This window comes from Nycticebus coucang, chromosome 12 (assembly GCF_027406575.1).
Source record: "Nycticebus coucang isolate mNycCou1 chromosome 12, mNycCou1.pri, whole genome shotgun sequence".
Taxonomy (NCBI): Eukaryota; Metazoa; Chordata; class Mammalia; order Primates; family Lorisidae; genus Nycticebus; species Nycticebus coucang.
In genome coordinates this window covers 17,368,009-17,394,861 of record NC_069791.1, presented here as the reverse complement: position 1 = coordinate 17,394,861, position 26,853 = coordinate 17,368,009, and the positions used below count along the sequence as shown (strand labels likewise).

The 26,853-nt window shown below is 50.4% G+C and overlaps 1 protein-coding gene and 1 long non-coding RNA gene across 6 annotated transcripts; one reads left to right on the top strand and one right to left on the bottom strand.

Moving 5' to 3' along the window:
* Positions 1-801: 801 nt before the first annotated feature.
* Positions 802-10,369, bottom strand: LOC128560881 (uncharacterized). The gene is made up of 2 exons (XR_008373172.1): positions 10,151-10,369; positions 802-1,050 (listed from the first exon to the last, which is right to left on the bottom strand). It is a non-coding gene; the product is annotated as an uncharacterized LOC128560881 (long non-coding RNA).
* Positions 10,370-13,494: 3,125 nt separating this feature from the next.
* Positions 13,495-26,845, top strand: CACNB3 (calcium voltage-gated channel auxiliary subunit beta 3). 5 transcript variants are annotated; one of them, XM_053554462.1, is made up of 13 exons: positions 13,495-13,650; positions 21,017-21,139; positions 21,369-21,491; positions 21,946-22,061; positions 22,920-22,984; positions 23,194-23,213; positions 23,411-23,491; positions 23,678-23,736; positions 23,892-24,001; positions 24,293-24,444; positions 24,684-24,779; positions 24,890-25,039; positions 25,480-26,845. In XM_053554462.1, the coding sequence occupies exons 1-13, from the start codon at positions 13,609-13,611 to the stop codon at positions 25,792-25,794; spliced, it is 1,452 nt and encodes a 483-aa protein (XP_053410437.1). In that variant the 5' UTR covers positions 13,495-13,608; the 3' UTR covers positions 25,795-26,845. The 5 variants fall into 5 exon arrangements, with proteins under 5 accessions (XP_053410437.1, XP_053410435.1, XP_053410433.1 ...); XM_053554460.1 differs by having other exon boundaries at positions 13,501-13,650; positions 23,582-23,736; XM_053554458.1 differs by lacking the exon at positions 13,495-13,650 and adding an exon at positions 14,836-16,979 and having other exon boundaries at positions 23,582-23,736.
* Positions 26,846-26,853: the final 8 nt, after the last annotated feature.

The window sequence follows — 26,853 nt, the reverse complement described above, 5'->3', positions numbered from 1 at the left end:
TCAGTCTTCTCCACCACCCCATCTCCTGTACCAATTTCCCCAGTATCCTGGTAAAAGAAATTTCTGAGTCTCTTGTGCCCTCTGGTGGCATATTCCTGGCACTGCGGCCTGTAGTTAGTTTTCCTGGCTAGACTTCAAGTCTAGACTACTCGTAATCTCATCTTCTCTGGCTCACAAGCTCCTAGGGGCAGTATGGGAAGGGCTGGGACTGCCCCTGGTTTCTGAACATTTAAGGCATAAACTAGCCCTCCATCTAGTCTGCACGCCATTCCAGATTCATCTCTTGTTTATGGGTTGAATAAATCGTATTTGAGCACCCACTGTGAGCTGATCCCCCTCACCAACCGTCACCAACGTGTGTGTAGCTGATCCAGGCTCAGATGATTGGTCCAAAAGCTTTTGTCTCAAGCTGGGGATGTGAAGAAGTGAGGGTAGTTTAGAACTCATTCTGTTGCCAGCAGTGGTGGCAGGAGCCACCAAACCTGACTCTCCTGTCATTCCGGCTGCTTAATCTGCTTTTGTCCTGCCTGGTTTTTAAACTTGGTACTCTGGCTTTTTCATCAATTCTGTGAGCAACTTATTCCCTATCCTTCCAACAGATGTCTTTCTGTTCACATTATTTGGGGGTCTGTTTCTATTTTTTGCAGACAAAAAGATGACTGGTACATTGGACAGTTCATCAGACCTCTCTGAGCCTTAGTTTCTTCCTCAGTAGAAAAGGGATGCTAACAATGACTTCCACAAGCAAAGCTATTTTTATTAAATGAGCATACGCCACTGCATAACAAATTACCACAAATGTAGCAGCTTAAAACAACTCGCGTTTATTATTTTGTTGTTTCTGTCCATTAGGAGTCTGGGCATGGCTTGGCCAGGTCCTCTGCTACAAGCAAGGTGTTAGCTGGGGCCTTAGTCTCATCTGCTGCTGGGATAAGGAAGGATTCCATACTAAGTTTGCACAGCTATTGACAGACAGGATTCAGTTCCCTGAAGGCTGCTGGTCTGAGGGCCACAGCTCCTTTCCACTTGGGCTCCCACAGGGCAGCGTGTCTGTATCAGAGCGAGAAAGGGAAGAGTCTGCTAGCAAACAGAAGTCACCATCTCTTGTAGCCTAATCACAGACATGCCACCCCGTCACTTTTGGTGTGTCACTTAGAGTCCTGTCCACAGTGAAGAGGAACAGATTACCCAAAGGCACAAACACCAGGAGAAGGAGATCATTTGTGGCTATCTTGGGTCTGCCTGCCACACAATGAACCAGCTGTTAGTCATCCTTCAAGGCCTCATTCAAAAATCCCACTTCCTTCTTGAGGGCTTTTTAAGTTTCTCCCCCACCCAAACCCAGCAAATTTAACCCCTCTTACAAATGGAGAAATTTCAAGTTGTACTGGGTTTTAGATGGAACTATCCTTAATTGTGTTAGGAAAGACAATGTTATTTTGGCACTGTACGAAAATGGGATTTTTCCCCTTCAGTTTTAACAAATAAAAATCATGTATATTTATCATGTACAACATGTTATTTTTTAATTAATTAATTTATTTTTTAGAAACAGGGTCTTGCTCTGTGGCTATGCTAGAGTGCAATGGCATGATCATAGCTCACTGTAAACTCAAATTCCTGCCAGGAGAATTCTCCTCCAGAGTAGCTTGGACTATAAGCACATGTCACCACCCCCCGGCTGATTTTTTTATTTTATTTTTTCATAGAGATAGGGGTCTCACTGTGTTGTCTAGGCTGTTCGCGAACTACTGGCCTCAACAGATCCTCCCATCTCTGCCTCTCAAAGTGCTAGGATTACAGGCTTGAGCCACTGCACCCAGCTTCTTTTTTTTTTTTTTTTTTTTTGGTTTTTGGCCAGGGCTGGGTTTGAACCCGCCACCTCTGGCATATGGGACCGGCGCCCTACTCCTTGAGCCACAGGCGCCACCCACTGCACCCAGCTTCTATTAGCAATTTTTTTATTTTGAGACAGAGTCTTACTATGTCGTCCTGGGTAGAGTGCCGTGATGTCACAGCTCACAGCAACCTCAAACTCCTGGGCTTAAGCGAATCTCTTGCCTCAGCCTTCCTAGTAGCTGGGACTACAGGTGCCCACCACAATGGTCAGCTATTTTTTTAGTTGTAGCTGTCATTATTGTTTGGCAGGCCTGGCTGGGTTCAAACCCGCCAGCTCTGGTGTATGTGGCCAGCACCCTAGCTGCTGAGCTACAGGCACCAAGCCCCTATTAGCAATTTTTAAGAATGAATACTTGTTATTAATGATAGTCACCAGGATGTATAATAGATCTCTTGAATTTATTCCACTTGTCTAACTGAAGTTTTTTATCTTTTGACCAACCTCACCTCAATCCTCACACTCCCAGCCTCTGGTAACCACCATTCTCCTTTGTTTCTATGAGTTCAACTTTCTTAGTTTCCACCTATAAGTGAGGTCATGTGGTACAGACCTGGCTTATTTTACTTAGCATAATATCCTCCGGGTTCACCACTATTGTTACAAATAAAAGGATTTCCATTTTTCTAAGGTTGACTAATATTCCATTATGTGTATATACCACATTTTCTTTATCTATTCATCTATACTTAAGTTCATTCCATACCTTGACTATTGTGAATAATGCTGCAATAAACATGGGAGTGCACATACCTCTTCAACATACTGGTTTTGTTTCTTTTAAATATATACCCAGTAGTGGAGTTGTTGGATCATATGGTAGTTGAAGATACTCTTTTTGAGAGATACCATAGTAGTATTTCATAGTAGAATATCATGATGTCTACACTTTTCTTTAAGATATCTTTTGTCCCAAATCTCCCTGGCTAAGTAGTTTCTGTGGAGAAAGTTGATTTTGTCTTTACCAAAAGTGATTGAAGAAGCCAGCTTTGTAGTATGTGTATAAAAGTTGTAGAGGGACTGAAAGGAATAATGTTAAACAAATATCAGTCCTCCTCATCTTGTAAGTCTGTATCTGAGTGCAGATCACTGAAACCAGTTATCTCCTTGCTCACTGCCAGCAGATCACACAGATGTTGGGGGTCAGACACGTGGGACAAGAATCCTCTTTTAATTTGGTTTTGACCCAGGTGGGTCTTAGCCCTTGGCTGCTGGGCTTGGGTCAGACTGGATCTGTGGCCAGGAGCAGGAATCACCTTATTATTTCATGCAGTCTTGGCCTCAGGAATCATTTATGAACAACCACAGCCTTTCCTTTCTGTTCCTCTCCTCTTTGGTCTTCTCATTTCTCTCCTCCCTGAGTAAGAAAAACACCACCTTGGGCGGCGCCTGTGGCTCAGTGAGTAGGGCGCCGGCCCCATATGCTGAGGGTGGCGGGTTTGGACCCAGCCCCGGCCAAACTGCAACAGAAAAATAGCCGGGCGTCGTGGCGGGCGCCTGTGGTCCCAGCTACTCAGGAGGCTGAGGCAAAAGAATCGCGGAAGCCCAAGAGTTAGAGGTTGCTGTGAGCCGTGTGACATCATGGCACTCTACCTGAGGGCGGTACAGTGAGACTCTGTCTCTACAAAAAAAAAAAAAAAGAAAAACACCACCTTAGCTAAGTGATCATATTTAAGAGTACCAGAATGGGACAAACTGCTATTGTATGCCCCCAATGTGATATACCAGGATACATGTCACTTATGGAGCATTCTTACCAAAAATATTTAACCTGAACGTAGGGACATTCCTAAGACAATTGGCTTATGATCTTCAAAAATATCAATGTTATAGAAGAAAAAAAAAAGCTGGGAAACTTTAATGAGACTAGAAAGACATAACTAAATGTAATCCATGATTTATTTTTATTTTATTTTATTTTATTTTTTGCAGTTTTTGGCCAGGGCTGGGCTTGAACCCGCCACCTCTGGCATATGGGGTCAGCACCCTACTCTTTTGAGCCACAGGCACCTCCCATAAGCCATAAGCCATGATATTTTATAGATGCCAGATTCATTTGAAAGCTAGAAGTACATTACTGAGACAAATGGGGAAATTTAAGTTAGATAATAATGTATTACTGTTCAATTTCCTGAGTCTGATAACTATCATGTGGTTATGTAGAAATGCCTCTGTTCTTGATAAATACATGATGAATTATTTGGAAATGAAGTTGATGTCTGTAGCTAACTCTCACATGGTGCAGCAAAAACACAAATCTGAAGAGAGATAAAGCAAAAGTGGGGTAATGTCAACAACCAGTGGATCTAGGTGAAAGTTATGTGTTCATTGTATTATTCTTTTTTTTTTTTTGAGACAGTCTCACTTTGTTACCCTCAGTAGAGTGCCACAGCATCACAGCTCACAGCAACATAGCAACCTTAAACTCTTGGACTCAAGCGATTTTCTTGCCTCAGCTTCCCAAGTAGCTGGAACAACACCTGCCAGCCACAAGGCCTGGCTATTTTTAGAGATAGGGTCTTGCTCTTGCTCAGGCTGGTTTTGAACCTGTGAGCTCAGGCAATCTACCTGCATTCACCTCCCAGAGTGCTAGGATTACAGGTGTAAGCCACCAGGCCCGGCTTGTGGCATTATTCTTGCAAATTTTCTGTAGGTTTAAAAATTTTCAAAATAAAAATTCAGGGAAATTCCAAGCCTTCAGAGGTTTTATGCCAGAAGGAAAGTGTTCCAAATAAGGAAAGTAACAATGTATTGTGGTTCCCCTAAATTTCACAGTTCCCACCATGGTGGGGTTGAGGGTGCAACAGTGAATATCTACTCAATAGGCATCGTGAGTGCTAGGTGTAAAGCAGGTGCACTGAACAATATTTATTTAGAAATTATTTAAGCCATGTGTGGTGGTTCATGCCTGTAATTCTAGCACTCTGGGAGCCTGAGGCAGATGGAATGCTTGACTCAGAAGTTCAAAACCAGCCTGAGCCAGAGTGAGACTCTGTCTCTAAAAATAGCCAGGCATTGTGACCAGCGCCTGTAGTCCCAGCTACTCAGGAGGCTGAGACAAGAGGGTTGCTTGAGCTTGCTGTCAGCAATGACACCATGGCACTCTACCACAGGGCAACTTACTGAGACTCTATCAAGGGAAGGGAAAGGGAGGGAATATGATTTGACATTTTCCCCCAAATATAAATTTAACATGGAAATTTTCAGATTGTTAGCCTTCCTAAATTTTTTCACGGTTGAATTAAATTATTTTTCACTGCATGGGGATCATCATAACCATTTTAGTGTTTAGTGCTACTAAAAGTCTTTTTTTTTTTTTTTAGCAGAACAGATTGTTTTATTAAGCAGAAAAGAGATCTACTAAAAGTCTTAATGTGTCCCCACACCCACCCCAGGCAAACAAACTGGGGCTGGGAGGCAGGGAAAGGAAGAGACTGGAAAATTGTCAAAAGCCCTTTGGAATTGGGTAGTATTTATCTCAGAGGCAAGATACACAAAGGCCCAAGTCTGGAAGTCCAGGGATAAAGCTAGCTTTAGTAAGAGTGGAAACTTTATAATTCAGTTTACCCTGAGCTATTTTCAAGTTCATGCATTATTATTATTATTATTAGGAAAAGTTTTTTCTCACTTGTTTAAAGTGAGCCTCTCTCAGCTATGTTGAAAAGAATCTAGATGAAAGAACTGGGCCCAATTTGGGACAGAGCTCTACAGGGAAAAGGGAGCCTTCGGAGCTGTCCCCTGGGCCAAGTGTGTTTTGCAGAAAGCCATTGCCCTCTCTGCTCTTCCCATCTGTCCCCCACTCCTCCTGCTCTTCTCTTTCTCTGGACTGACCCCTTACACACACCTTTTTTCCTTCTCAGTGTGGTATAATGAACAGATCAGTCTGGGCTTTGAAGTCAAGGAGACCTGGCTTCCAGCCAATTTGAATGTGACATGGACAAAATTTAAAACTTATTCTTCCTGGCTCAGCACCTGGAGATCAGTGGGTAGGGCACCAGCCTCATACAGTGAGGCTGGTGGATTCCAGCCTCATACACTGAGGCTGGTGGATTCCAGCCTCATACACTGAGGCTGGTGGATTCCAGCCTGGCCTGAGACTGCTAAAAACAATGACAACTGCAACCAAAAAATAGCTGGGCATTGTGGTGGGCACCTGTAGTTCCAGCTACTTGGGAGGTAGAGGCAAGAGAATCGCCAAAGTCCAAGAGTTTGAGGTTGCTGTGAGCTGTGATGCCACAGCACTCTACTAAGGGTGACATAGTGAGACTCTGTCTCAAAAAAAAAGCCTTATTCTTCCTTTCAACAAGTGTCCATTAATGCCTACTTGCTGGCAGGCACAACAATTCTAGATAAGTACAGAAGGCAGACAAGGTTCTTTTACCATGCAACTTGCATTTTAGCCCAAGGAGGCAGATAATAAGCAAGCAGACACGTGAATAAGAAAACCATATATCATGAAAAATGAACTACGGAATCTGGCTACACACTGTATGATTCCAATTAGAAGACTTTCTAGAAAACATAAAACTATGGAGGCAATAAAAGGATCAGTTGGTTTCCAGGAGCTGGGAGGAGGAACAGATGAATAGATGAATAGGAAGAACACAGAGGATATTTAGGACAGGGCAAAACTATTCTGTACGATACTGTAACGGTGGATCACGTCTTCTAGACATCTGCCCGAACACAGAGAATGTACATAGCAAGAGTGAACCCGAGTGTAAATTGTAGCACTTGTGGTCCAGTGGTAGAAGTCCTGCCTGCCTAATGTGAACCCTGGGCTTTGTGTCAACATAGGTTCATTTTAACAAATTTATCACTCTGCTGTGGGCTGCTGATAGTGGGGGAGGCCATGCATAGGGGTGGGTGGGAGGGTGTGTGGGAACTCTCTGTACTTCCTGCTCAATTTTGCTTTGAACTGTAATCCTAGTACTTTGAGAGGCCGAGGTGGGTGGATTGCCCTGAGCTCACAGGTTCCAGATCAGCCTGAGTAAGAGCGAGACCCCATCTCTAAAAATAGCCAGGCGTTGTGGCAGGTGCCCGTAGTCCCAGCTACTTGGAGGCTGAGGCAAGAGAATCACTTGAGCCCAAGAGTTGGAGGTAGCAGTGAGCTAAGATGCCACAACACTCTACGGAGGGTGACAAAGTGAGACTGTCTAAAAAAAATAGAATTATGGTATTGTTTAACAACAGAATACTATGTAGCAATGAAAAAGCTGATAAATGCAACAAGGATGAATGTCAGAAATATGACGCTGTGGGAAAGAAGTCAGATACAAAAGAGTACACGATGTGCCAACCCTTTTATATGAAGTTCAAGAACAGACAAATGTAATCTATAGCAATAAGAACCTGAATAGCTATTAGCCTTGGGAGGCTGGTTACTGACTGGGAAAGGAGATGAGGATAATTTCTGGGATGAGGATAAGGTCCTAGATCTTCTTCTGGGGGTGGCTACACAGATACAGGCATACAGGTATAAATACAAAAAATCATCTATTCAAATATTAAATTGCTTATTTAATGTTTGTGCACTTTATACAATTGAGTTATATCTCCCGTTTTTTTAATGTTTCTACGGGAAAAAAATCAGACCCATTATACCAAAAGTGTTACTAGTGATCAATTCTGGGTGTTGAGAGATAGAATGTCTTGATTTGTTTCGTTGCTTAACTGTATCTTCTAATTTTCTACAAAGCATAGATACTGCACCTATAATAATAAAGGATTATTTTAAAACTACATTCCAAATACTCGATAATATAGGGGAGGGAGGGGGAGAGGGGTAGAGGGAAGGGGATTGTTGGGATTTCACCAGCGGTGCATCTTACAAGGGTATATGTGAAACTTGGTAAATGTGGAATGTAAGTGTCTTGGCACAGTAACTGAGAGAAGGCCAGGAAGGCTATGTTAACCAGTGTGATGAAAGTGTGTCAAATGCTCTGTGAAGCTAGTGAATGATGCCCCATGATCATATCAATGTACACAGCTATGATTTAATAAAAAAAAAAAAACTCGATAATATTATTCACGCTGCCTCTGGAAAGTCAAGAAATGTACTTATAGCATTATTCCTGGAGGAGAGAGGGGTGTGGGCACGCATAATATTATACAAAGGAATGAAGTGTTAATCGCTTTGGCATCCGGGTGTGGGGACTTTTCAGGGGACGTCCTGCAGCACTAACCACAAGGAAGGGCAGAGTGGATCAGAGTATCCAGCCTGTAGCTGTAATGGAAAGAACCCAGGAGGCAGAATCTGAAGATCTGAGTCTGAATCTATACCCCGGTGTTGACTAATCGTGGCCTTTGGCAAATCATTTAATCTCAGAAGTGGAAGGAATCTTAGCGGTCCTTCCATGGGTTAGTCACAGGGCAGGGGCTAAACCCAGGTCACTGACTGGGTACAGGTTCTTTCCATGCTGCGTCCCTGTGTATGATATTCTTACCCACTGATAACTGCCTTTCATATAACAATTTACTTTTTATGAAACACAAATGTTCCTGTTGAATTCTCACAGAACCCCTTGTTAAGCAAGCATGTTCTTTCCCCTCTTTAAATGTAAGAAACTGAGTTTCTGAGATAATAAATGATGTCCACAACAAGTAAATGGCAGAATTAAGACTTGCCCTCTGGTCTCCAGACTCCAAATCTTGCATTCTTTCCAAGATGCCAGACTGTCTAGGACCCTGACACTTAACTGCACCCCTCCTTACAATACACACACAGGATCTTATTTGCAGAGAAGGGACAGAGGCCCCTGCACAGAGCATCTGTGAATGACCAAATAGCCCTTACTGGTGCTTTTTATCAGTCAAAGAACACAAATTCAGGCCAAGTGCAGTGGCCCATGCCTGTAATCCTAGCACTCTGGGAGGCTGAGGCGGGTAGGTTGGTTGAGCTCAGGGTTTAGAGACCAGCCTGAACAAGAGTGAGACCCCATTTCTAAAAAATAGTTGGGTGTTGTGGCGGGTACCTGTAGTCCCAGCTACTCGGGAGGCTGAAGCAAGAGAATCGCTTGAGCCCAAGAATTTGAGGTTGCTGTGAGCTACGACACCATAGCACTCTACCCAGGGCAAGAAAATAAGACTCTGTCTAAAAAAAAAAATGGAAAGAAAGAAAAGGGGAAAAAAAAAGAAAAAGAAGAACACAGACTCCTGCTGGCTCTTTGTTACCCCAGAGGAAAATGGGAATCCAGAGCTCCAACCCTGGAAAACCAGTCTAGTCGAAGGGTCTTCCAGTTTCACTTCCCAGCCTGGTTCTCAGGTGACTGCCAGCTTCCTCTTCCCTACAGTTCCCTCCTCATCTATCTAACAAGGGACCACAACTCTTTACCAGCTTCTCCCCAAGGCCCAAGGCCCACTTCTCCATCGTTATCCAATTCCTACCTCTCCCTCACACCACTTTCCCAAATAGCCCTTACTGGTACTGACTTTATATCAGTCAAATCCTTCCTCCAGGATTTATCCGCCCCGCCTCACAACAGTGAAAAGCAGAGTGAGAGGCAATGGTGGGCCCAAGGGGCAGCTGCTGGAGCAGCTAGCACTATACCCTCTTCAATAATTCATTCCTAGGGAGGCTGCAGGCACCATGCCCTCATTCTGAGCTAGAGATGGCTATCACAGCTCAGATCCTTAAATTGAGAAGGGTGGGGTAGAGGGCCAGTGGGGGCAGGTAGAAGGGTACCCAGCCTCCAGGCCAAACACTGACACTTCTCCCCATACTCTTTCTTAGAGCTCCCACCACTTGGGCCTATAATCTGAGTCAAACATCCTAAAATCTCTGTCAGGGACCCCCACCTCCATCCCCATCTCTTTTCAGACCCAATTTCTCCCTGACCTCTGGTGTTTATGAAGCTTGTAAATGTGTGGGAGTTGAGGGAAGACTTGAACTGACCCCTTGGGCTGTGCTATGATTCAGAAACTTAAAGTTTTAGGAGTTTGGCAAGAGTGGTTCTTTGCCTGCAATAAAAGAGAGAAGGTCAAGTCCAGGTCAGTCCCCATTCCCATCTTACAGATTCTGACACCAATACTGCTTCCTCCATCCTGGCAACCCTAGAGTTCCACTGTGTCCCAGGCTTATTCCTCACTCCAATCCATTCTGTGGAATTGGAATCACCCATCACATGCAGTGAACCCAGAGGGGAAACAGAGAGCTAAGACTATAATAAACATATATCAAACACCTACTATGTGCCAAGCTGAGCCAGACTCTGGGCAGCAAGAGCATAAAGCTAAGCATCTCGGCCCTCTCACCTTCCCCTCCTTCCCAGGTCCCAGGAGGAATCCCCAAATCCACGGAGCAATCATAATGTCCCCAGTCCCTCCAGAGGCTGATGCAGGAAGGAGGGTGCAATCTTGCTAGGCACTGTCAGCAAGAAACTCTTCAGACATATTTATAGCAAATGCTGCGTCAGGGAATGGAATCTGAAAGTGCCTTGAAGGATCAGATAACACCATGAGCCTAGAGGTGGAGCCCAGAAAAAGAAGACAGAGATTGCAGCAAGAGAGATTGAGGTTTGATCCCGGAGGAACTTCCCCCAGAGTAATATTTGGAGTTAGCAATGGGGATTCCCGGTGGAAGCTACTTCTGTAGGATATTCTCAGAAGAGGAGGGGTAGACACATTTTTTTGGCCTGGATAAAATAGATATAAAGAGATGGACATGGTGATCTCTGTCCTCATAGTACACAGATTTTCTTTTCTTTCTTTCTTTCATTTTTTTGAGACAGAGTCTCACTCTGTTGCCCTGGGTATAGTGCCATGGCATCATAGCTTACAGCAATCTCAAACTCTCAGGCTCAAGCAATCCTCCTGCCTCACCCTCCTGAGTAGCTGGGACTACAGGCACTTGCCACAATGCCTGGCTAGTAGACAGATTTTCAAATGCTATGGCTTGCTGCAGAGGCAAATGGAGATTGAAATCCAGCCCTAGGTTGATGACCTCCGGATGCAGACCTGCATCTGCACAAAGACTAGCCAAAAGGGCTAGCAGGGGCCCTGCCAAATATTCTGAGTCCTGACAACCTGTGGGTCTAGGAGGTCAGAGGACAAGGTGAGCAGGGAAAAGGGTTAAAGCCTGCTGGGGACTCACTGGGAGCCCATATGCTAGAGCCAAGGACCTGAGTGGGTCAAGTTAAGACATGGCTTCCAGGGATGTATCCCCAGTAGAGAGGCCCCTCTTAGCAAGGTGCCCTGCTTAGAGCTAGAGATGGGGGACCTCAGGGAACTCAATGAGGGAGGAAGAGAGTGTGTTTCCTGGGAAGGTCCAGGAGATGGAAACTCCTGTCAGTCACCCACCCCACGAGGAGGGGCCTGGGAGAAGGCAGTAGAGGCCCAGTTCTGAGATTCCTACCTTCTGTGCTAAGCAGACTGAAAAGGGGTATGTGGTCCAGCAGCTGAGGTGGAAGTGAGGAAGAGGGAAGGGTGTGGAACTGCCCCTATGCACTTCAGATTCTCTCTGATAGGCTCGCGGGAAAGTAATTGATATTTCTATTTAAAAGTAGGAGGTGAAGAGATGGTTTCTACGCTACAGGCTCAGGCAGAGAGAATGGAAGGAGGGAAGGAGACAAGGAGGGGGAAGCCAGAGACAATTGCTTGCCTGAGCTGGCACCCCCTCCCCCATCGCCTTTCTCCTATGGAAACTTAAGCTGCCCAGAGGAGCTAGTCCATTAGCTGTGGGGGGGGGGGCAGGGGGTAGGAAGGAAGTGGGGGACCCCCCTTTCCCTCCAGGTCTTTTTGGCAGATGAATAACAAAGCTTTTGCTCCATTAGAGACAAAAAATAAAAACAAAACAAAAAAAACTCCACACATATTTTTAACACACACACCCTCTTTTCTTTCTTCTGAATGTTTGAAGCTGAGTAACCTGGGGATGGGACGGTGGTAGGGACCCATGGAGCCACTGGGCTAGACCACAGAGGCAGTAAAGGAGGTGCCATCCCAAAATATTTTCCGGGTGACATCAGTCTGAGGAGGATTTGGGGGTGAAGAGAGAATTCACTCTCCTGAAGCCTAGCTCCCTTTAAAACGGGGGCAAGTGGAGTGTCAGCTGAGCAGAGAGGAAGGACAGTCTCCTGAAGTCCCCAGGGGATGTAAGGATTGAGGGGAAGGCTCCAAGGAACATCCAGGAGAAGTGGGTTAAAAGAGGGGCCACGCATGAGGGTGGACCGCCCTCCATCTGAAAAGGAAGAGTTTCTAAATGATGCTGAGGGGAAGAAGTTGGGGACCCGGGTCATTCAGTCTCTGGGTGTCTGTTTCCACAAGGGGGTCCATTGCTCCCCACCCCCAGGGGCCGTCTTTGATATGGAGAAGATTCTAGCCTGGGTTTATAGGGGGATGTGGAGGAACCAATGAGAGGGTGGTCCGCTCAGAAGGGTACAGGAAGAGAGCCAACTAGGACTACCCCCCCTCTCCCCCCTTCCCCCGCCAGAACTTGGGCTTGTCCTGTTTGACGTACCCGCAGAAGGGGGCGGGAGGGGGTACTGACCCGAGAAGCCGTCCGGCGACTCGGTACTCCCTGCTGTCCAGTCCCAGCCCGGACGCTACTGGGCTTAGCGGGGTCGCCCCTGGAGACCAGAATGGAGGTAGGAACGGTCTAGGGTTCAAGAGGGCGCAGGTGCCTCGTGGGGATAGTACAGCCTGGGGTCCCCTTCTGAGGATCTGGTGATGGAACCAGCAGTTTCTGAGGAAAAGAGGAGGGAGAGGGGTTCGTCCGAGATTTGGGCGGGGTCTGGATCCCTGCTGCGCCCTCCCTGTTCCGGCCAGGGCAGCGCCTCCTGCTGGCAGGGCCTGACAGGCGGGGGTGCAGACACCTGGAGGGCGTGTGAGGCCACCAGGCCAGAGAGCCCAGGGAGCGCTGCAGCAGGTCGAGAAGGAGCCGCCTGGCTTCGCCTCGCCCTTCCCCTTCGCGAGGCTGAAACCAGAGACCCCAGAACGTGGGAAAAAAGAGTGACAGAAAAGACTCCGGAGGCACGGGGCGGATCCCGGCAGGGCTCTCTCCAAAAGGACATTGCTTGAGTCCAGGGTCTGGGCTGTGGAGGGGTAGATGGACCTGGCTTTCTCAGAACCCAGAGGGGGCGCCTTGACGCTTGTGCAAGTCAGAAAACAAGCATTCTTCCTTTTCTGTCCCTTCCTCTGCTGAGGTCCGGGTCAGAGCAGCTGCCCGGATCGCGGCGCCTTTCTTCCTTGGGGGAGGATGGGCGCAGGGCCGGGAGGGAACAGAATCGTCCACCCTGACGGAGATCAGGTGTTCGGCCAGGATTTGAGCTGTTCCCGCCCTTCTGCTTGCCGCGGAGGGAGCTCCCGAGTCCCTACCTTTTCTGGGGAAGAGTTGAAGCAGCAGTGGAGGGGCAGGGGAATACGGGGGAGGGAGGGTGAGAGCTGGAGACTGGAAGGACAGTGGGAGGCACAGAGATAAACAGAATAGGGATCGCAGAGAGGAGAGACGAAGTAGTGAAATGCTGGACTGAAAGGCGAAGAAGAGTGAGAGAGACTGACAGAGGCGGCGAGGAAGGGAGGGCAAGGGAGGGAGGGAGGGAGGAGGAAAGGGGAAGGAACCAGGGGAGAGGGAAGGGAGCGGGCGGCGGTGCCGGGCGGGCGTGGGGAGAGGCCAGGCGAGCAGGCGGGAGCGAGTGTGCAGAGCCGCAGCCGGGTCCTGCTCCCGCCTCGGAGCCCCCGGCCCGGGGGAGGGGGAGAGGCTGCTGGCTCGGTCTATGTCTTTTTCTGACTCCAGTGCAACCTTCCTGCTAAACGAGGTAACCGCGGGAACAGGGAGGTGGTGGGGGTGGGGTCCCCAGTGAGTGGGAGGAGAGCCCGTTCCAACCCAGGAATAAGGCCCGCATTTAGGGGAGTCTGCAGCGCTGGGGAGGGAGGGAAAACAAAGGAACGAAGCCAGGGGTGGAAGAGGCACCGGGTAAAAGAAAAGGAGCAGGCAGAGCTGGCAGCTTCCAAGTATTGAAACTGGGAGGGAGGAGAGGACTGGCTGGGGAGCCAGGAAAGGGGCTAGATGAGGAGGACTCTGCCAAGCTTCCCTGGTGCCTCTCCCTGAATTCCCCAGGGATAGCCTACTAGGTAGAATGCTAGATCTTAAAGACTGGTGGAGAAAGCTGAGGAGTCTTTAAGTCTTCCCAGCAGTCCTAGCTCCTGCCTTAGTTTCCCCACTCAATGCCTAGGGACTGCGGTTTTCCCAGCTTCCTGGTGCTCTTAGAGGAAAGGCTAGAATGTGTTCATAAGGTTCCTACAAACTCCCAACTCCCAAACCTGATTATTCAGGCTTCTCTTATACGTCCTGCTTCCATAACTTGGGTACCTGCCAGCTGCCTAACAACTCTCTCCTAGAAAGAATCAGCAGGAGGAGTCTTCTCCCCTAATTCTTTCTCACCCTCAGCTCTCTCCTTTTATCCTAAACGATGTAAAAGAGAAGAGGATGGAACCACATGGATACTGACAGGCACATGTCTGTTACAGGACAGGAAGTCACTAGGTTGAGAACTGGAGTAGATGGGTGTGGGTGAGATGAGAATGGGAAGAGTCACTGGGTACTAATCCAGAAATATGGGGAAAGCAAGGGAAGCTCTGAAACTTCAGCAAGAGCCTGGGGATAAGTGCAGGTATGAGGAACTTGAACCCATCTCCTGGGGGTGGTTGGCATGGCAACTCAAGCCTCAGGAGCAGATTTGTATACCACTGTCCCAGATGGGGAGAATAGAACAAGGTGTGTGAGGAAAGAGTGCTGCTGCTGACAAATCCACAATTATTATTATTACCACCATTATTATCCACTAATATTACCTACAATCCCCAGGAAAGGAGAGGCCAGGAGAGTAGATTCAGGGATGGGGAAAGAAGCAACTTCCTCAGCTGCTGCTTTCTTCATTAGAGCTATCTCTCAAAAGAGCACCTTTTGGGTCTTATTCTTTCACATCTCTCTGGCCTTCTGGAGGAGAGAAGGAATTGAAGAGACAGATGGAAAAAGGAAGGGATGAGGAATACTGAGGAACTGGGAGAGGTTACAAAGTGAGAAGACAGTGTCCAGTAGCCTCCAATACAGAAGAATCCAATATATCAATCCCTAAATGGTGCTGGACTCAGGAGAGGGAACCATGAAAGTTGTCTTTCTCCCCCAGTAGTGACTGGGCCCCTGGGGCGCCAACAAACTTGTTTGCCAGATCTAACACTAGGAAGATGTGGAGCAGGGCTACACTGAGCCGTTTTCCCAGCTTCCTGGTGCACTTAGAGGAAAGAGTCTTAAGATGAGGCCCCTTCTCTCTTTCTTGCCAAGGGAACAGAAACAAGTGACACAGGTGGGAACCTAGTTAGTTTGGGTAGTCTTCCTCTCTCTCCTATGCCTTCTACTATAGACCTCATTAAACCAGGTCAGTTTTGGTTCTCTGATTCTCCTCTATCCTAGAAAGGCAAAAAGATGAACAAGTTTCTCACCTTCCTCGTGTAAGAAACTGGGAATGGAAAAGGACTGAGCTCAGGGACAAGAGCATGGAGACTAGGAGGCTTCCAAGTATAACTCATTTATCTCATACCTCTTAGGGCCCCAGATAGGCAGTGAAAATTCAAAGGAATAATTTTGCTCAAGAGAGGGAAAAAGGAAGACGCTCAGCTGGGTGGATCTTTGGAGAAGTTTCCTCAAGATGAGAGCTTCTGCTCTGTCTCTTATCTCAAATCTCAGTTTGCCTTTGAAGGAGACTTGAGTGATGCAGAGCTGAGCGAAGGAAGGCTAAAACTAGCATACTACTACCCTGCCCTTGTCCTGGGTGGTATCTGGCCTTACACTAGTGATTCTGGGGAGAGTCGCCCTTGCCCCTTCCCAACCCCAGTATAACCAGGATCCCACCTTTTGTCCCACCAGGACTATCCCCTTGTCTCCACCCTATGATTTCTTTCTCTCTCCCTTTAAGCTCACGGAAAACAGCCCTTTTCTGCCCCAGTTCCCATGGATGCCTTGGCAATGTCTGGCACAATCCTTGGCAGGGAAGTGAGAAAGGGAACCCCCAACCAGGCAGGACTAGGCAGAAAGCTACCCATGCAACAGGTGTTGAGGTGAAGAGGCCTACCCAGCTCACCGAAACTTCCCCCTTTCTCAAGGTTTAGGCAACATCGTCCTTTGCTGCAACGTCCAGTACTGTATCGGGTGGGCACCTGTTGGGGCAGAAACTGCCTTCCTGGTATCAGTCTGGGGTGTCCATTCCTCCCCAGTACCATGATGGGGGTTGCTTTCGCGGTCTCCTGGACACAAGGGCCCAGACACGCCACGCTCTCACCTGGGACCCCCTCCTGAGTCGGCCGCCCGTCCCCCGCCCCGGCCTCTTCAGTCTCCCCCTGTCTCCCCATTTTCCTGTCTACCCCATTCCTCCCTCTGCCTCCCTCTCTCCTTCATCTCTCTCTTGCCTCCAGGTCACCTGCGCCCTCCCCCTCCTCCGCTCGGGTTGCGCTATCTCCGAGTCCCGGCACCCCCTCTGCTCCCTCCTCCGCGCCAGCCCTTTGTTTCCCGGCGGAGTAGTTCCTGGGTTGCGGAGCGTCTCTGTCTCCGCATCTCTCCTCGCTCCGCCTCCTCCCTGCCTGGATTCGCCCCGCCCGCAGCCTCTCCTCCCCTTCCTCCCCGCCGCCCCTGCCCCCTAGGTGCCTGGGGACCCACCGTCTGCCCAGCTCCCGGCTGCTACCCGCTCCCGGCCGAGTCCCGGGCTCCCCGGTGACCCGCGCCCCCGCCGCCGCCCCCGCCTTCTCCCGGGGAGGGGGTCAGGTGGGCGGGCACTATTGTTGTTGGAGCCGGCGCCAGATTCCTCAGCCGGGCTCGGGGTGGGACTGGCTGGGTTTGGGGGGGTGGGGTGGGGGGAGCGGTGATTTGAGCTCGGAGCAGCTGGTCTTCGCGGCTCGCTCCCTCCTTCGCGCTCCCTCGCTCTCCGCCGCCGCCCGCAGGGCTGCGGGGCTCGGTGGCATCTCCCGGGCGCGGCCCGCCATCCTCGCCCCTGCCTCCGGGCCTCTCCCGCCCCCGGCGCCGGTCGCTTCCCCGCACCCGGACTCCCCCATGTATGACGACTCCTACGTGCCCGGGTTTGAGGACTCGGAGGCGGTGAGTGTTCACAGTGAGGGTGGGGGCGGGGAAGTTGGGGTGACACCTCCTCTCCCTTCAACCCTTCCCCCAGTTCAGGACTTCGACAAAACGCTTCAGTGGCGGGGCAGGGCGTGTGGGGGGCGCTCTAGGAAACTGGGGAGATGGGTTTTCATGTCAAGGGTTCATCAGTGCCCCAGACCTAGACCCAGGGGCATTGGGTGTGTGCACAGAGGGGGCAGCGTAGGGGAAGGGCTGGAGCAGGTGGCTCCAAAGCCCAGGACAGAAGGGATAGGGGGAGAAAGGCCCTGAGGCTAAGGGCACAGAGCTTTAGAGAGGGAACATGCAATGCCTGGAGTTCTAGGTTCTGGATTTATGGGGTCTGAACACAACAACTGAGAGGGAAGCTTGGGCTCCTGGGGAGGAGGACATTCCAGACCTCCTGTGCCTCAAGTAAATGACAAAGAGGAGCTGGGAGAACATCAGAGAGTCAAGCTGGGTATCCGCCTCTTCAGATGGAGGGATCATAAAACTTGAGGAGCTCCATTATTCCCTTCCCCTCCATCTCTGTCCAGTGTTGCCTTATCTCCTCAACCTTCCTCTAGGTGAGTCTCTCTCCCAGACTGAGATTTGGGCACCCAGTAGGGGCAGGAGGGCAGCTGAGTCCCTGCTGAGGCTTCCTCTGAGCAGCATCCTGTCCCCTGCCTGGAGATGAAGCCAGAGGAGCTGAGGGCCTGCAGATGGAGAGGAAGCTCTTTGCTCAGAGAACCAGGCAACCAATAAATATTTAATTCTCCTCTTTGCTTTTATCTCCTGACCCACTGAGACAAATCAGCTCATTAGGCATTGATTCCCGGAGCTCAGAGAGCAGGGAGAGTGCCTGGAAAGATGGGCAAGAATCGGGAGCAGCTTCTCAGCCCCTTGAGCTGACAACCTTCTTGCAAAAGTACTACAAGATCTTCGAAGAGGACTACTAGATGGGCTGGAAAGGTCCCCTGATTGGTGGGAGGGTAGACTACCCCTGGGTCTGAAAGGGGAATATGTCTTCTTCTCCCAGCTCTTGTTGCCAGGCCCAAGCTAGATTGAGTGCTAGCACTCAGGGTAGGCAGCCGTCAGTCTTTCTCTGAGACTGGGCTCCTTCTGGGCCCAATTCTCCATGGGGCCTTGGGGGACAATTACTTTGCAGCTAGAGCAGATGATTTTCAAGGCTCTGGTGGACATCTCTTTCTGACAGTTATAGGGACAGCTGGCATAGCCCAGGGTGCCAAGGTGAGCTTGAGAACAAATGTCTCTGTGGGGCTGGAGGGCCCTAGGAGGTTCTTCCCAACCATGGGGAGAAGGCATGGAAAAGACTGACATGTGGATGGTGCTGGAGGGCAGCCTTCTGACCCATTGCTCTCTCTCCATCCCTCTCTGGCTCCTGGATTACCTTCCCCCACTTCCCTTTCTCTTGCCTGGCTCCTTGCTCTCCCTGAGGCCCCCTCTGAAGCAGTAGGAGGGAGATCAGGCTCTAAATAAATCCACGGGCTCATCTCCCTCCTCTCCTTCCCCTGTGCCAGGCAAGAGAGGAGCTGCAGCCTGCCCACACATTCACTAGGCAAGAGGGGCACCACCAGGGCACTGTGCCAACTTCTGGCAGCTCCAAAGTACTGAGATTATGGCTATTTTAGCAGAGCATGGGGTGGGAAAGGTAAGACCCAGGAATGTGCTTAGCAGGGCAACCCTGGCCTCCCCAAGTAATACCAGAGCATGAGAGACAGGTGAGCTCTGTGGACTTGGAGGTAATGGAGAGAGGGTTTCATTCAGAGCACAATTCATTAAATATTTAGGGAAAGATCTTTCATTCTCCTAGGGTGGGAGGCCAGGTAGCCCAGATGCCCTAGGAATGGGTATTAAGATTACTAAATTAGACTCAGCACCTGAAGAGCAGGGAGTAAAGATCAGACTCACCCCCGAACCCAGTGCAGGGCATCTAGGAGGTATCTGATGTATCTGTACCAAAGTGAGTGGCCATCCTGCCTTACCTCCTGCCTCCTGGCCTATTGGCCCCTATGTACTTAGACAGTGATATCCCACAGAGGTATCTCTTATGCCCTAAGACCCTTGGGAACCTAAGATCCCCATGCAAAGTTTTTGGTGGGTCTCAGCCTTTCTTTATCCCACTGCCAAAACAACCTTATTTTGTTCACTGGAGCAATGGGGAACAGCAGGCAGATTCTGCTCTTCTGTAAAATAAAAGACCTTACCCCCTCGTTCTGTCTCCATGCCTTTGGTCTACTATGGACACTATCTCTAGCTTAGGCTCTAAGGATCTGGGCTGACAACGAGCTGACCAGCTCTCTTGCCCAGGGCAGGGGTGGGGCAGAGGGCACAGTGGACAGCAAATATGTGACTCAAACTTCTCTCCGAGAATCTGGCCTTGCTGCCTTCTGTAAGTGCTCGTGCACAGTGCGTTTGAGGGACTGACTGCTCCTCAGGCTGCATGAACTCCTTAGCTAGGCCTGTACCTTCTCTTTGTCACTGGCACCTCAGAATTGAGGGAAGTATCACTTCAGGTTCTTGCTCACAAAGAGGAGAAACTGAGGCAGAAAGCAAACAATTTCCTTTCCCCTAGACTGAAGGGAAAACCCAAACACCCAGACTTCCAGCCTCTTATTTCAAAGTCCAGCTTCTCTCACTCATTTGTGTATCTCCCTCATGGCCTTGACCATGAGCTCTGTGACCCTCCAATGTACCCTGATTGGTTGGGCCAGGCCACAGTGGCTCACATCGGTAAAGCGCTCTGAGAGGCCAAGGTGGATGGATTGCCTGAGCTCACAGGTTCAAGACCACCCTGAGTAAGAGCAAGACCCCATTTCTAAAACTAGCCAGGCATTGTGGTGGGAATCTATAGTCACAGCTATTCGGGGAGCTGAGGCAAGAGAATCGCTTAAGTCCAAGAGTTTGAGGTGGCTGTGAGCTGTGATGCTAGGGCACTTTACCGAGGGTAACAAAGTGGGACAGAGTGGTGGATTGGGCCAGCTTTCCTGCAGCCTGGGAGGCACTGGGGCCTTTCTCGGGGGGTGGGGGGATTAAAAAACAAAAAATCAACAACAAACAAATGTACCCAGTTACCCAAAGAACCTTTCTGGGGGCAGGACTCAGAGAATCTTTGCTCACATTACCAAAAACCCCTTCCCCACATCCCCAGGGTCTGCTCCCCGGCTGGGTTGCCTGGCACCATCATGGCCTTCCTCCAGGGCTTGATATCCTCTGGGCCTGGGAAAGGGGTGGGGAGATGTAGGTCAAGTGGTAGGCATGGCCCAGCGTCACCAGTGCCCAGGGAGATAGCTTTGTGTTGCCCTAGAGGTCTGTCTTGTTTGCTGCCCACACCTGGCAGTTAGCCCCAGCAGGTGTGGAAGGAAAGAAAGGTGGGGGTGGGGAGAATACAGGGGAGGTAACTTCCAGGACTTGGCAGCTCTGCACGGTCCTCTTCACCTGAGACGGGTTGGGACTCACCATTTGGGAGCCTTCCAAGCCTGTTGGAGTAGGGAAGGTGGGATCCAAGGGGGCAGATGGCTAGGTCCTGACACTCTGGACTAGTGCTGTGCCAACCAGCATCTCTTGACTGTTGCTGGTTGGCTGTGCTCCTGCCAGGCATCTTAAAGAGATAATGTCCAGGCTGACTGGTGTGAGCAACAGGGCTGGGGCTCCTGTTCACAGTCATCTCTAATATATCATCTTCAGTACACTTCCCTTCTCTCTGCCTCAGAAGACATGGTAGAGGGGAGAAAAGGGAGGAAAGAGAATTAAAATCTCCATTCAAAGCTGGAGTATTAATAGGCTTGGGGGAGGAGGGGCCCAGATCTTTGCACATATAGATTGGGCCAGCTTTCCTGCAGCCTAGGAGGCACTGGGGCCTTCTCAGGGGATAGCAAGGAATATAGAGTTCCAACCAGCCACCCTCTAGGAGATGGAGAGGCAAGGGGTAGTAGAGGCACCACTCTGAGGTTAGGAGGTTGTCTCTATGGTATCCTTCATGCCTGAGCCCAGAGGTCACAGCCTCTCTCTCATCTCAGGGTTCAGCCGACTCCTATACCAGCCGCCCATCTCTGGACTCTGACGTCTCCCTGGAGGAGGACCGGGAGAGTGCCCGGCGTGAAGTGGAGAGCCAGGCTCAGCAGCAGCTTGAAAGGGCCAAGGTATAGCTTTTGGAAATGGGGCAAGACTGGGTGGAAACCTGCACTCTGTCCTAAGTCACAAGGGGCCATTGGGCAAGATGTTCTTGAGTGTGAAAGAACATCCGTGTGACAGGCAGAAGCAGTGGGTGACCCCAAGCTCCTCTACTGGGGGCAGAGGCTGATAGGGTACTGAAGCTGGAAGGGGTGTTCTGAGGCTCCTCCCACTTGCACTGATGGCCAAATTCTCCAGCACAAACCTGTAGCATTTGCGGTGAGGACCAATGTCAGCTACTGTGGCGTACTGGACGAGGAGTGCCCAGTCCAGGGCTCTGGAGTCAACTTTGAGGCCAAAGATTTTCTGCACATTAAAGAGGTGACTGACCCCCTCCTTCCAGAAGCCTCTGCCTCCTAATTCTTGCTTCTGCCCCAGATCCCAATGCTTCTTATTTCAGTCCTCAGTCTATAAAAACAAATCCCCAAATTCCTCATATCTTATCCTTAACACACCCCTGTACTTCTGATCTAAGACCTGATCCCCAGGGTCTCCATCCCTGTGAGACCTGGCTTGGGCCTTAGTCTCCTTATCTGTAGAGTGAGCAGTTAGATTAGCTGCCTGTGAAGTATCCTTTGCCTTACTCTGAGATCCTGGGTGGATGAGACCTGGCCACTCTGCCCTCTGGTACCTTCTCCTGCCCACTGCCCCTTGCATTGCCCTCTTCTGCCTCAGACCAGCTCACTGAACGCTTCCCTGCTCCTTCACCTTGAAGAGCCAGGATGGGGCACCAGCTGCTGCTCTCACCACCTGTCCCTGTTCCACCCACCCCCAGAAATACAGCAATGACTGGTGGATCGGGCGGCTAGTGAAAGAGGGTGGGGACATCGCCTTCATCCCCAGCCCCCAGCGCCTAGAGAGCATCAGGCTGAAACAGGAGCAGAAGGCCAGGTGAGACCAGGGCTCTGACTCAGTAAATAGCCCCCCAAACATGTGTACTTTATCCACAGTACACATCAGCACACACCACATGCGTGCATGTGCACATATCCCACCCCCCTTGTTACACTTACATGCTCAGTTCTGCACATCTATACCACACAAATATACAAGCACACAGCACTCTGGGAGGCTGAGGCAGGTGAATTGTGTGAGCAAATGAGTTCGAGACCAGTCTGAGCAAAAGCATGACCCCATCTCTACTAAAAATAGAAAAACTAGTCAGGTATTGTGGCAGGTACTTACAGTCCCAGCTACTTGGGAGGCTAAGGCAAGGGGATCACTAGAGCCTACGAGTTTGAGGTTGCTGTCAGTACACCACGGTACTCTACCCAGGGTGACAGAGTGAGGCTCTGTCTCACAAAAAAACAAACCAAAACCAAACAAGCATACATACACAAATGCAAACGTCACAGTACACTTGTCTCACTAGGTGAAATATATGGAAATGTGTACAGCTATTAAATAATGCATAGGGCCAAGCTCGGTGGCTCACGCCTGTAATCCCAGCACTTGGGAGGCCAAGGCAGGTGGATTGCCTGAGCTCACAGGTTCCAGACCAACCTGAGCCAGAGTGAGACCCCATCTCTAAAGATAGCTGGGCCTTGAGGTGGGCACCTGTAGTCGCAGCTACTTAGGAGGCTGAGGAAGAGAATCGCTTAAGCCTAAGACTTTGAGGTTGCTGTGAGCTGTGATGCCACTCTACCAAGGGCAATATAATGAGTCTCTGTCTCAAAAAAAGAAATCATGCATAGAGCATGCACATACAGAGACATCATCTTTTTCTCTAACCTCCCTTTCTTCTCTCAGGAGATCTGGGAACCCTTCCAGCCTGAGTGACATTGGCAACCGACGCTCCCCTCCTCCGTCTCTAGGTAGCCTCCCCCCAGCTCCACCCTTCTTGGGTAGGTGGGTAACTAGGAAAAGGGGGGACTCTGCCCTAGTGAACTGTGTGGGAAGGGGCTGTTTAGGGTCCAAAAGCAGTGGGAGAAGCCCAGTATCTGCCCTGGGGAAGGGGATCCAACACCCCCAGGGACTTTTCCCCCTTCACCAATGTTAATCTTTTATTTCCTTTTCCAAAAAGCCAAGCAGAAGCAAAAGCAGGTGAGTCAAGGAAGAAACCTGGAGTGGGGGGCTCATGGCTATGGTTCTGGGAAAAGTTTTCTGGGCAGTCATTGTTGGAGGTACAGATGAGAGAGGGGAGGGAGCTTAGAATCTCTGAATCTGCCCCCACACCACCCACCGGGCATAAGGCAGCCACCAGGGCCATGGTTTTGCCTGACCTTATGTCCACTCTGCAGGCGGAACATGTTCCCCCATATGATGTGGTGCCCTCCATGCGACCTGTGGTGCTGGTGGGACCCTCTCTGAAAGGGTATGAGGTGAGAGATCCCTGACCCCAAAGAGTCACCTCTATCAAGCCTGCCACAGGAAGGCCCCAGGGACAGTGTAAAGGAGTGTTGTCTCTCTAGGGTCTGTGTGTAGAAGGGGTGGACTTTGGAGTCATGCATGGGGGTGCTGTCCCTCTCCAAAAGGGCTCTCCATCAGTTCCATGCCCTCCCTCCCAGGTCACAGACATGATGCAGAAGGCTCTCTTCGACTTCCTCAAACATAGGTTTGATGGCAGGTAAGCTGGCCTGGCTAGGGATGGCCTAAGAATGAAGATCATGGCTTACCTTCAGATGCCTGTGACAAGTCTTCTCTAAAAGGAAAGCTGGTAGGAGCTGGGAAGTAGAGGCCTAGGGTCTAGAAGCAAGCTGGGATTCTCTGCTCCCACCCCAGGATCTCCATTACACGTGTCACAGCTGACCTCTCACTGGCAAAGCGATCTGTGCTCAACAATCCTGGCAAGAGGACCATCATTGAGCGTTCTTCTGCCCGCTCCAGCATTGGTGAGAAGTCCCCATCTCCTGCTTCTCTGCCCATTTGAGCATTGTGAGAACCTTCCTCCTCCCTTTTTCTCTTCCCCAGCTCCTTGTGTTTCTGCCCAACTTTCTACCTGTCCAGGATCAGCAAGAACCCACTACGTTATCCTCAATTCTCCATTCCCCTATTGCCCAGGCCTTGATGAGTACCCTTTCCTTCCAATTCCTTCCCATCTACTATGTGGAATCCCTCAAAACCTTGCTGGAGTAAGCAGTGGGCAGAGCCCTGGTGAGCTCCACTGCTCCCTCCCTCCATAGCTGAAGTACAGAGCGAGATTGAGCGCATATTTGAGCTGGCCAAATCCCTGCAGCTAGTAGTGTTGGATGCTGACACCATCAACCACCCCGCACAGCTGGCCAAGACCTCTCTGGCTCCCATCATCGTCTTTGTCAAAGTGTCCTCACCAAAGGTAAGTCAGCTGGGGTTATGGAGGCCCACAAGGCTGTCCCCTAGAATGCAGCATGACTCTGCTTGGTCCCTGCCTAGGGCACTGAGTTCCCTCTTTTGCTTCTCTTAACACCATTGTGAATCATCCTTCCCTGCAACTGATGCCAAGTCACAAGTGGGGAATATGCCCTGTTCTTTCCAAGCCCGGCTCTGTCCAGGGCCCTGAGAGACTCCAGGCTTACCACTACCCTTCGCCCTCAGGTACTCCAGCGTCTCATCCGTTCCCGGGGAAAGTCACAGATGAAGCACCTGACTGTACAGATGATGGCATATGATAAGCTGGTTCAGTGCCCACCGGTGGGTGCCTGGGTCAGCTACTCTTGTGCCCATTTTCCCAAAGGTGATAGAGATGGGGGGGGGTGTTCTGCTGCGAGGAAGTCAACATTCCCCTTCACCTTCTTCCTCAGGAGTCATTTGATGTGATTCTGGATGAGAACCAGCTGGAGGATGCCTGTGAGCACCTAGCTGAGTATCTAGAGGTTTACTGGCGTGCCACCCACAACCCAGCCCCTGGGCCTGGACTTCTGGGTCCTCCCAGTGCCATCCCTGGACTTCAGGTAACCAGTGCCAGTGAGCACAGATACTCAAGCTAAGCCAGGCAAAGCACTGCCCTTCCCTGCCCAGATGCTCATCCTTGCCCTGCTATTCAGAAAGCCAAAGGATGATAGAACCCAGCACTGCTGTAGAGCTAGTGCAGATGTGTGAAGAGACTCCCTGATGACAGAGATGGGTAGTCAGACATTAGCTTTCTAGAGTTCAAGAGAAACAAAATCTCCAAACCCTTCTCCCTGTCTCCCTTGAGGGCACAGCTTGAATTTTGTGGGAGTCACAGCTCCAGTTTTCTGTGTCTGGAGAGGAAGAATGCTTCGGCCTGTTTCCTCCTTGCACTGTTTCCTGTACTGGGGAACTGAGAGTTGAGGGGGAAGGAATCCCTCATCCAACCAGAGGCCAAGGTAAGACTGTGCTACCTCACTGAGCTTTGTTGTATGGCCCCCAGAACCAGCAGCTGCTGGGGGAGCGTGGCGAGGAGCACTCACCCCTCGAGCGGGACAGCTTGATGCCCTCAGATGAGGCCAGTGAGAGCTCCCGCCAAGCCTGGACAGGATCTTCACAGCGTAGCTCTCGCCACCTAGAGGAGGACTATGCAGATGCCTACCAGGATCTCTATCAGCCTCACCGCCAACACACCTCGGGGCTGCCCAGTGCTAACGGGCATGATCCCCAGGACCGGCTCCTGGCCCAGGACTTGGAGCACAACCACAATGACCGGAACTGGCAACGCAACCGGCCTTGGCCCAAGGATAGCTACTGATAGCCTCCTGCTGCCCTGCCCTGGCAGGCACAGACAAAGCTGGCCGGGGCACCCACTCCAGGCAGGGTGGAGTTAGACTGGCATTAGGCTGGCACTAGGCTCAGCCCCCATGACCCCCTGCCCAGCCCCAACTTCAGAGCTGCCTGTGGTCCCAAGGTTCTCGGAGAAGCAGGAGGCCCCCTCCCCTCCTGGGCAGTGACCCCCACTAGGCTCCCATTCCAGGTACTAGCTGTGTGTTCTGCACCCCTGGCACCTTCCTTCTCCTGCACAAGAAGCTGCCCCACTGGGCAGTGCCCTCAGGCCAGGATCCCCTTAGCAGGGGCCTTCCCACCAGACTCAGGGAAGGGATGTCCCCTCAGTGATAAGAGGGTAGGGGTGTGAGCAGCATGACATGAGTTAAAAACACAGTCCCTGAGCAGGCATAAATACTAAAAGTCTAGGGACTCAGGGATTGTGCTTTGGGGTGCAAGGGTCTCCACTCACCTCACTGCCACACATTAGAAATGAGACAATCAAAGCCCACCGTCCGTTAACTGAGTTGGGCATCCACATACGATACCAGAGCAGCAGGCTGGTCAGGCTGGGGCCCAAGAACAGTCTCACGGCTGAAACTCATGGAGGACAGGGCTCTCCTCATCCTGCCAGGAAGCTTCTTCACATCTGATAGGACCAGGGACCAGGAGCATGGTCAAGCCAAATGAAGACAGGAGCCAACCCGGACTAGGGGTTTGGGGAAGGAGAGCATGTAGCAGAGAACTGGAACAGCTTCAGCCGCCTCCTTGCCTTTCTCATTTTTTCGCCCTTGCATCCTGTCATTTGTTCTTCTCCCTCATACCTCCTGGGAGATAGGAGCTCCAGACTTTGTTCCCTGAATCCTAGCTGCTGCTTGTTATGTTAGGGTTAGATGGGGAGAGATGGGACACGATGGACAGCCCCTAGAGGCCCTGTCTACCCAGCTACTCTTGCCTTATGGCTCTAGTGTGTGACCTACAGAGCATGCTCCACAAGACCCTGCCTCACCTGTCATCAACAATAAACACCATGCATAGTCCCTCAGGT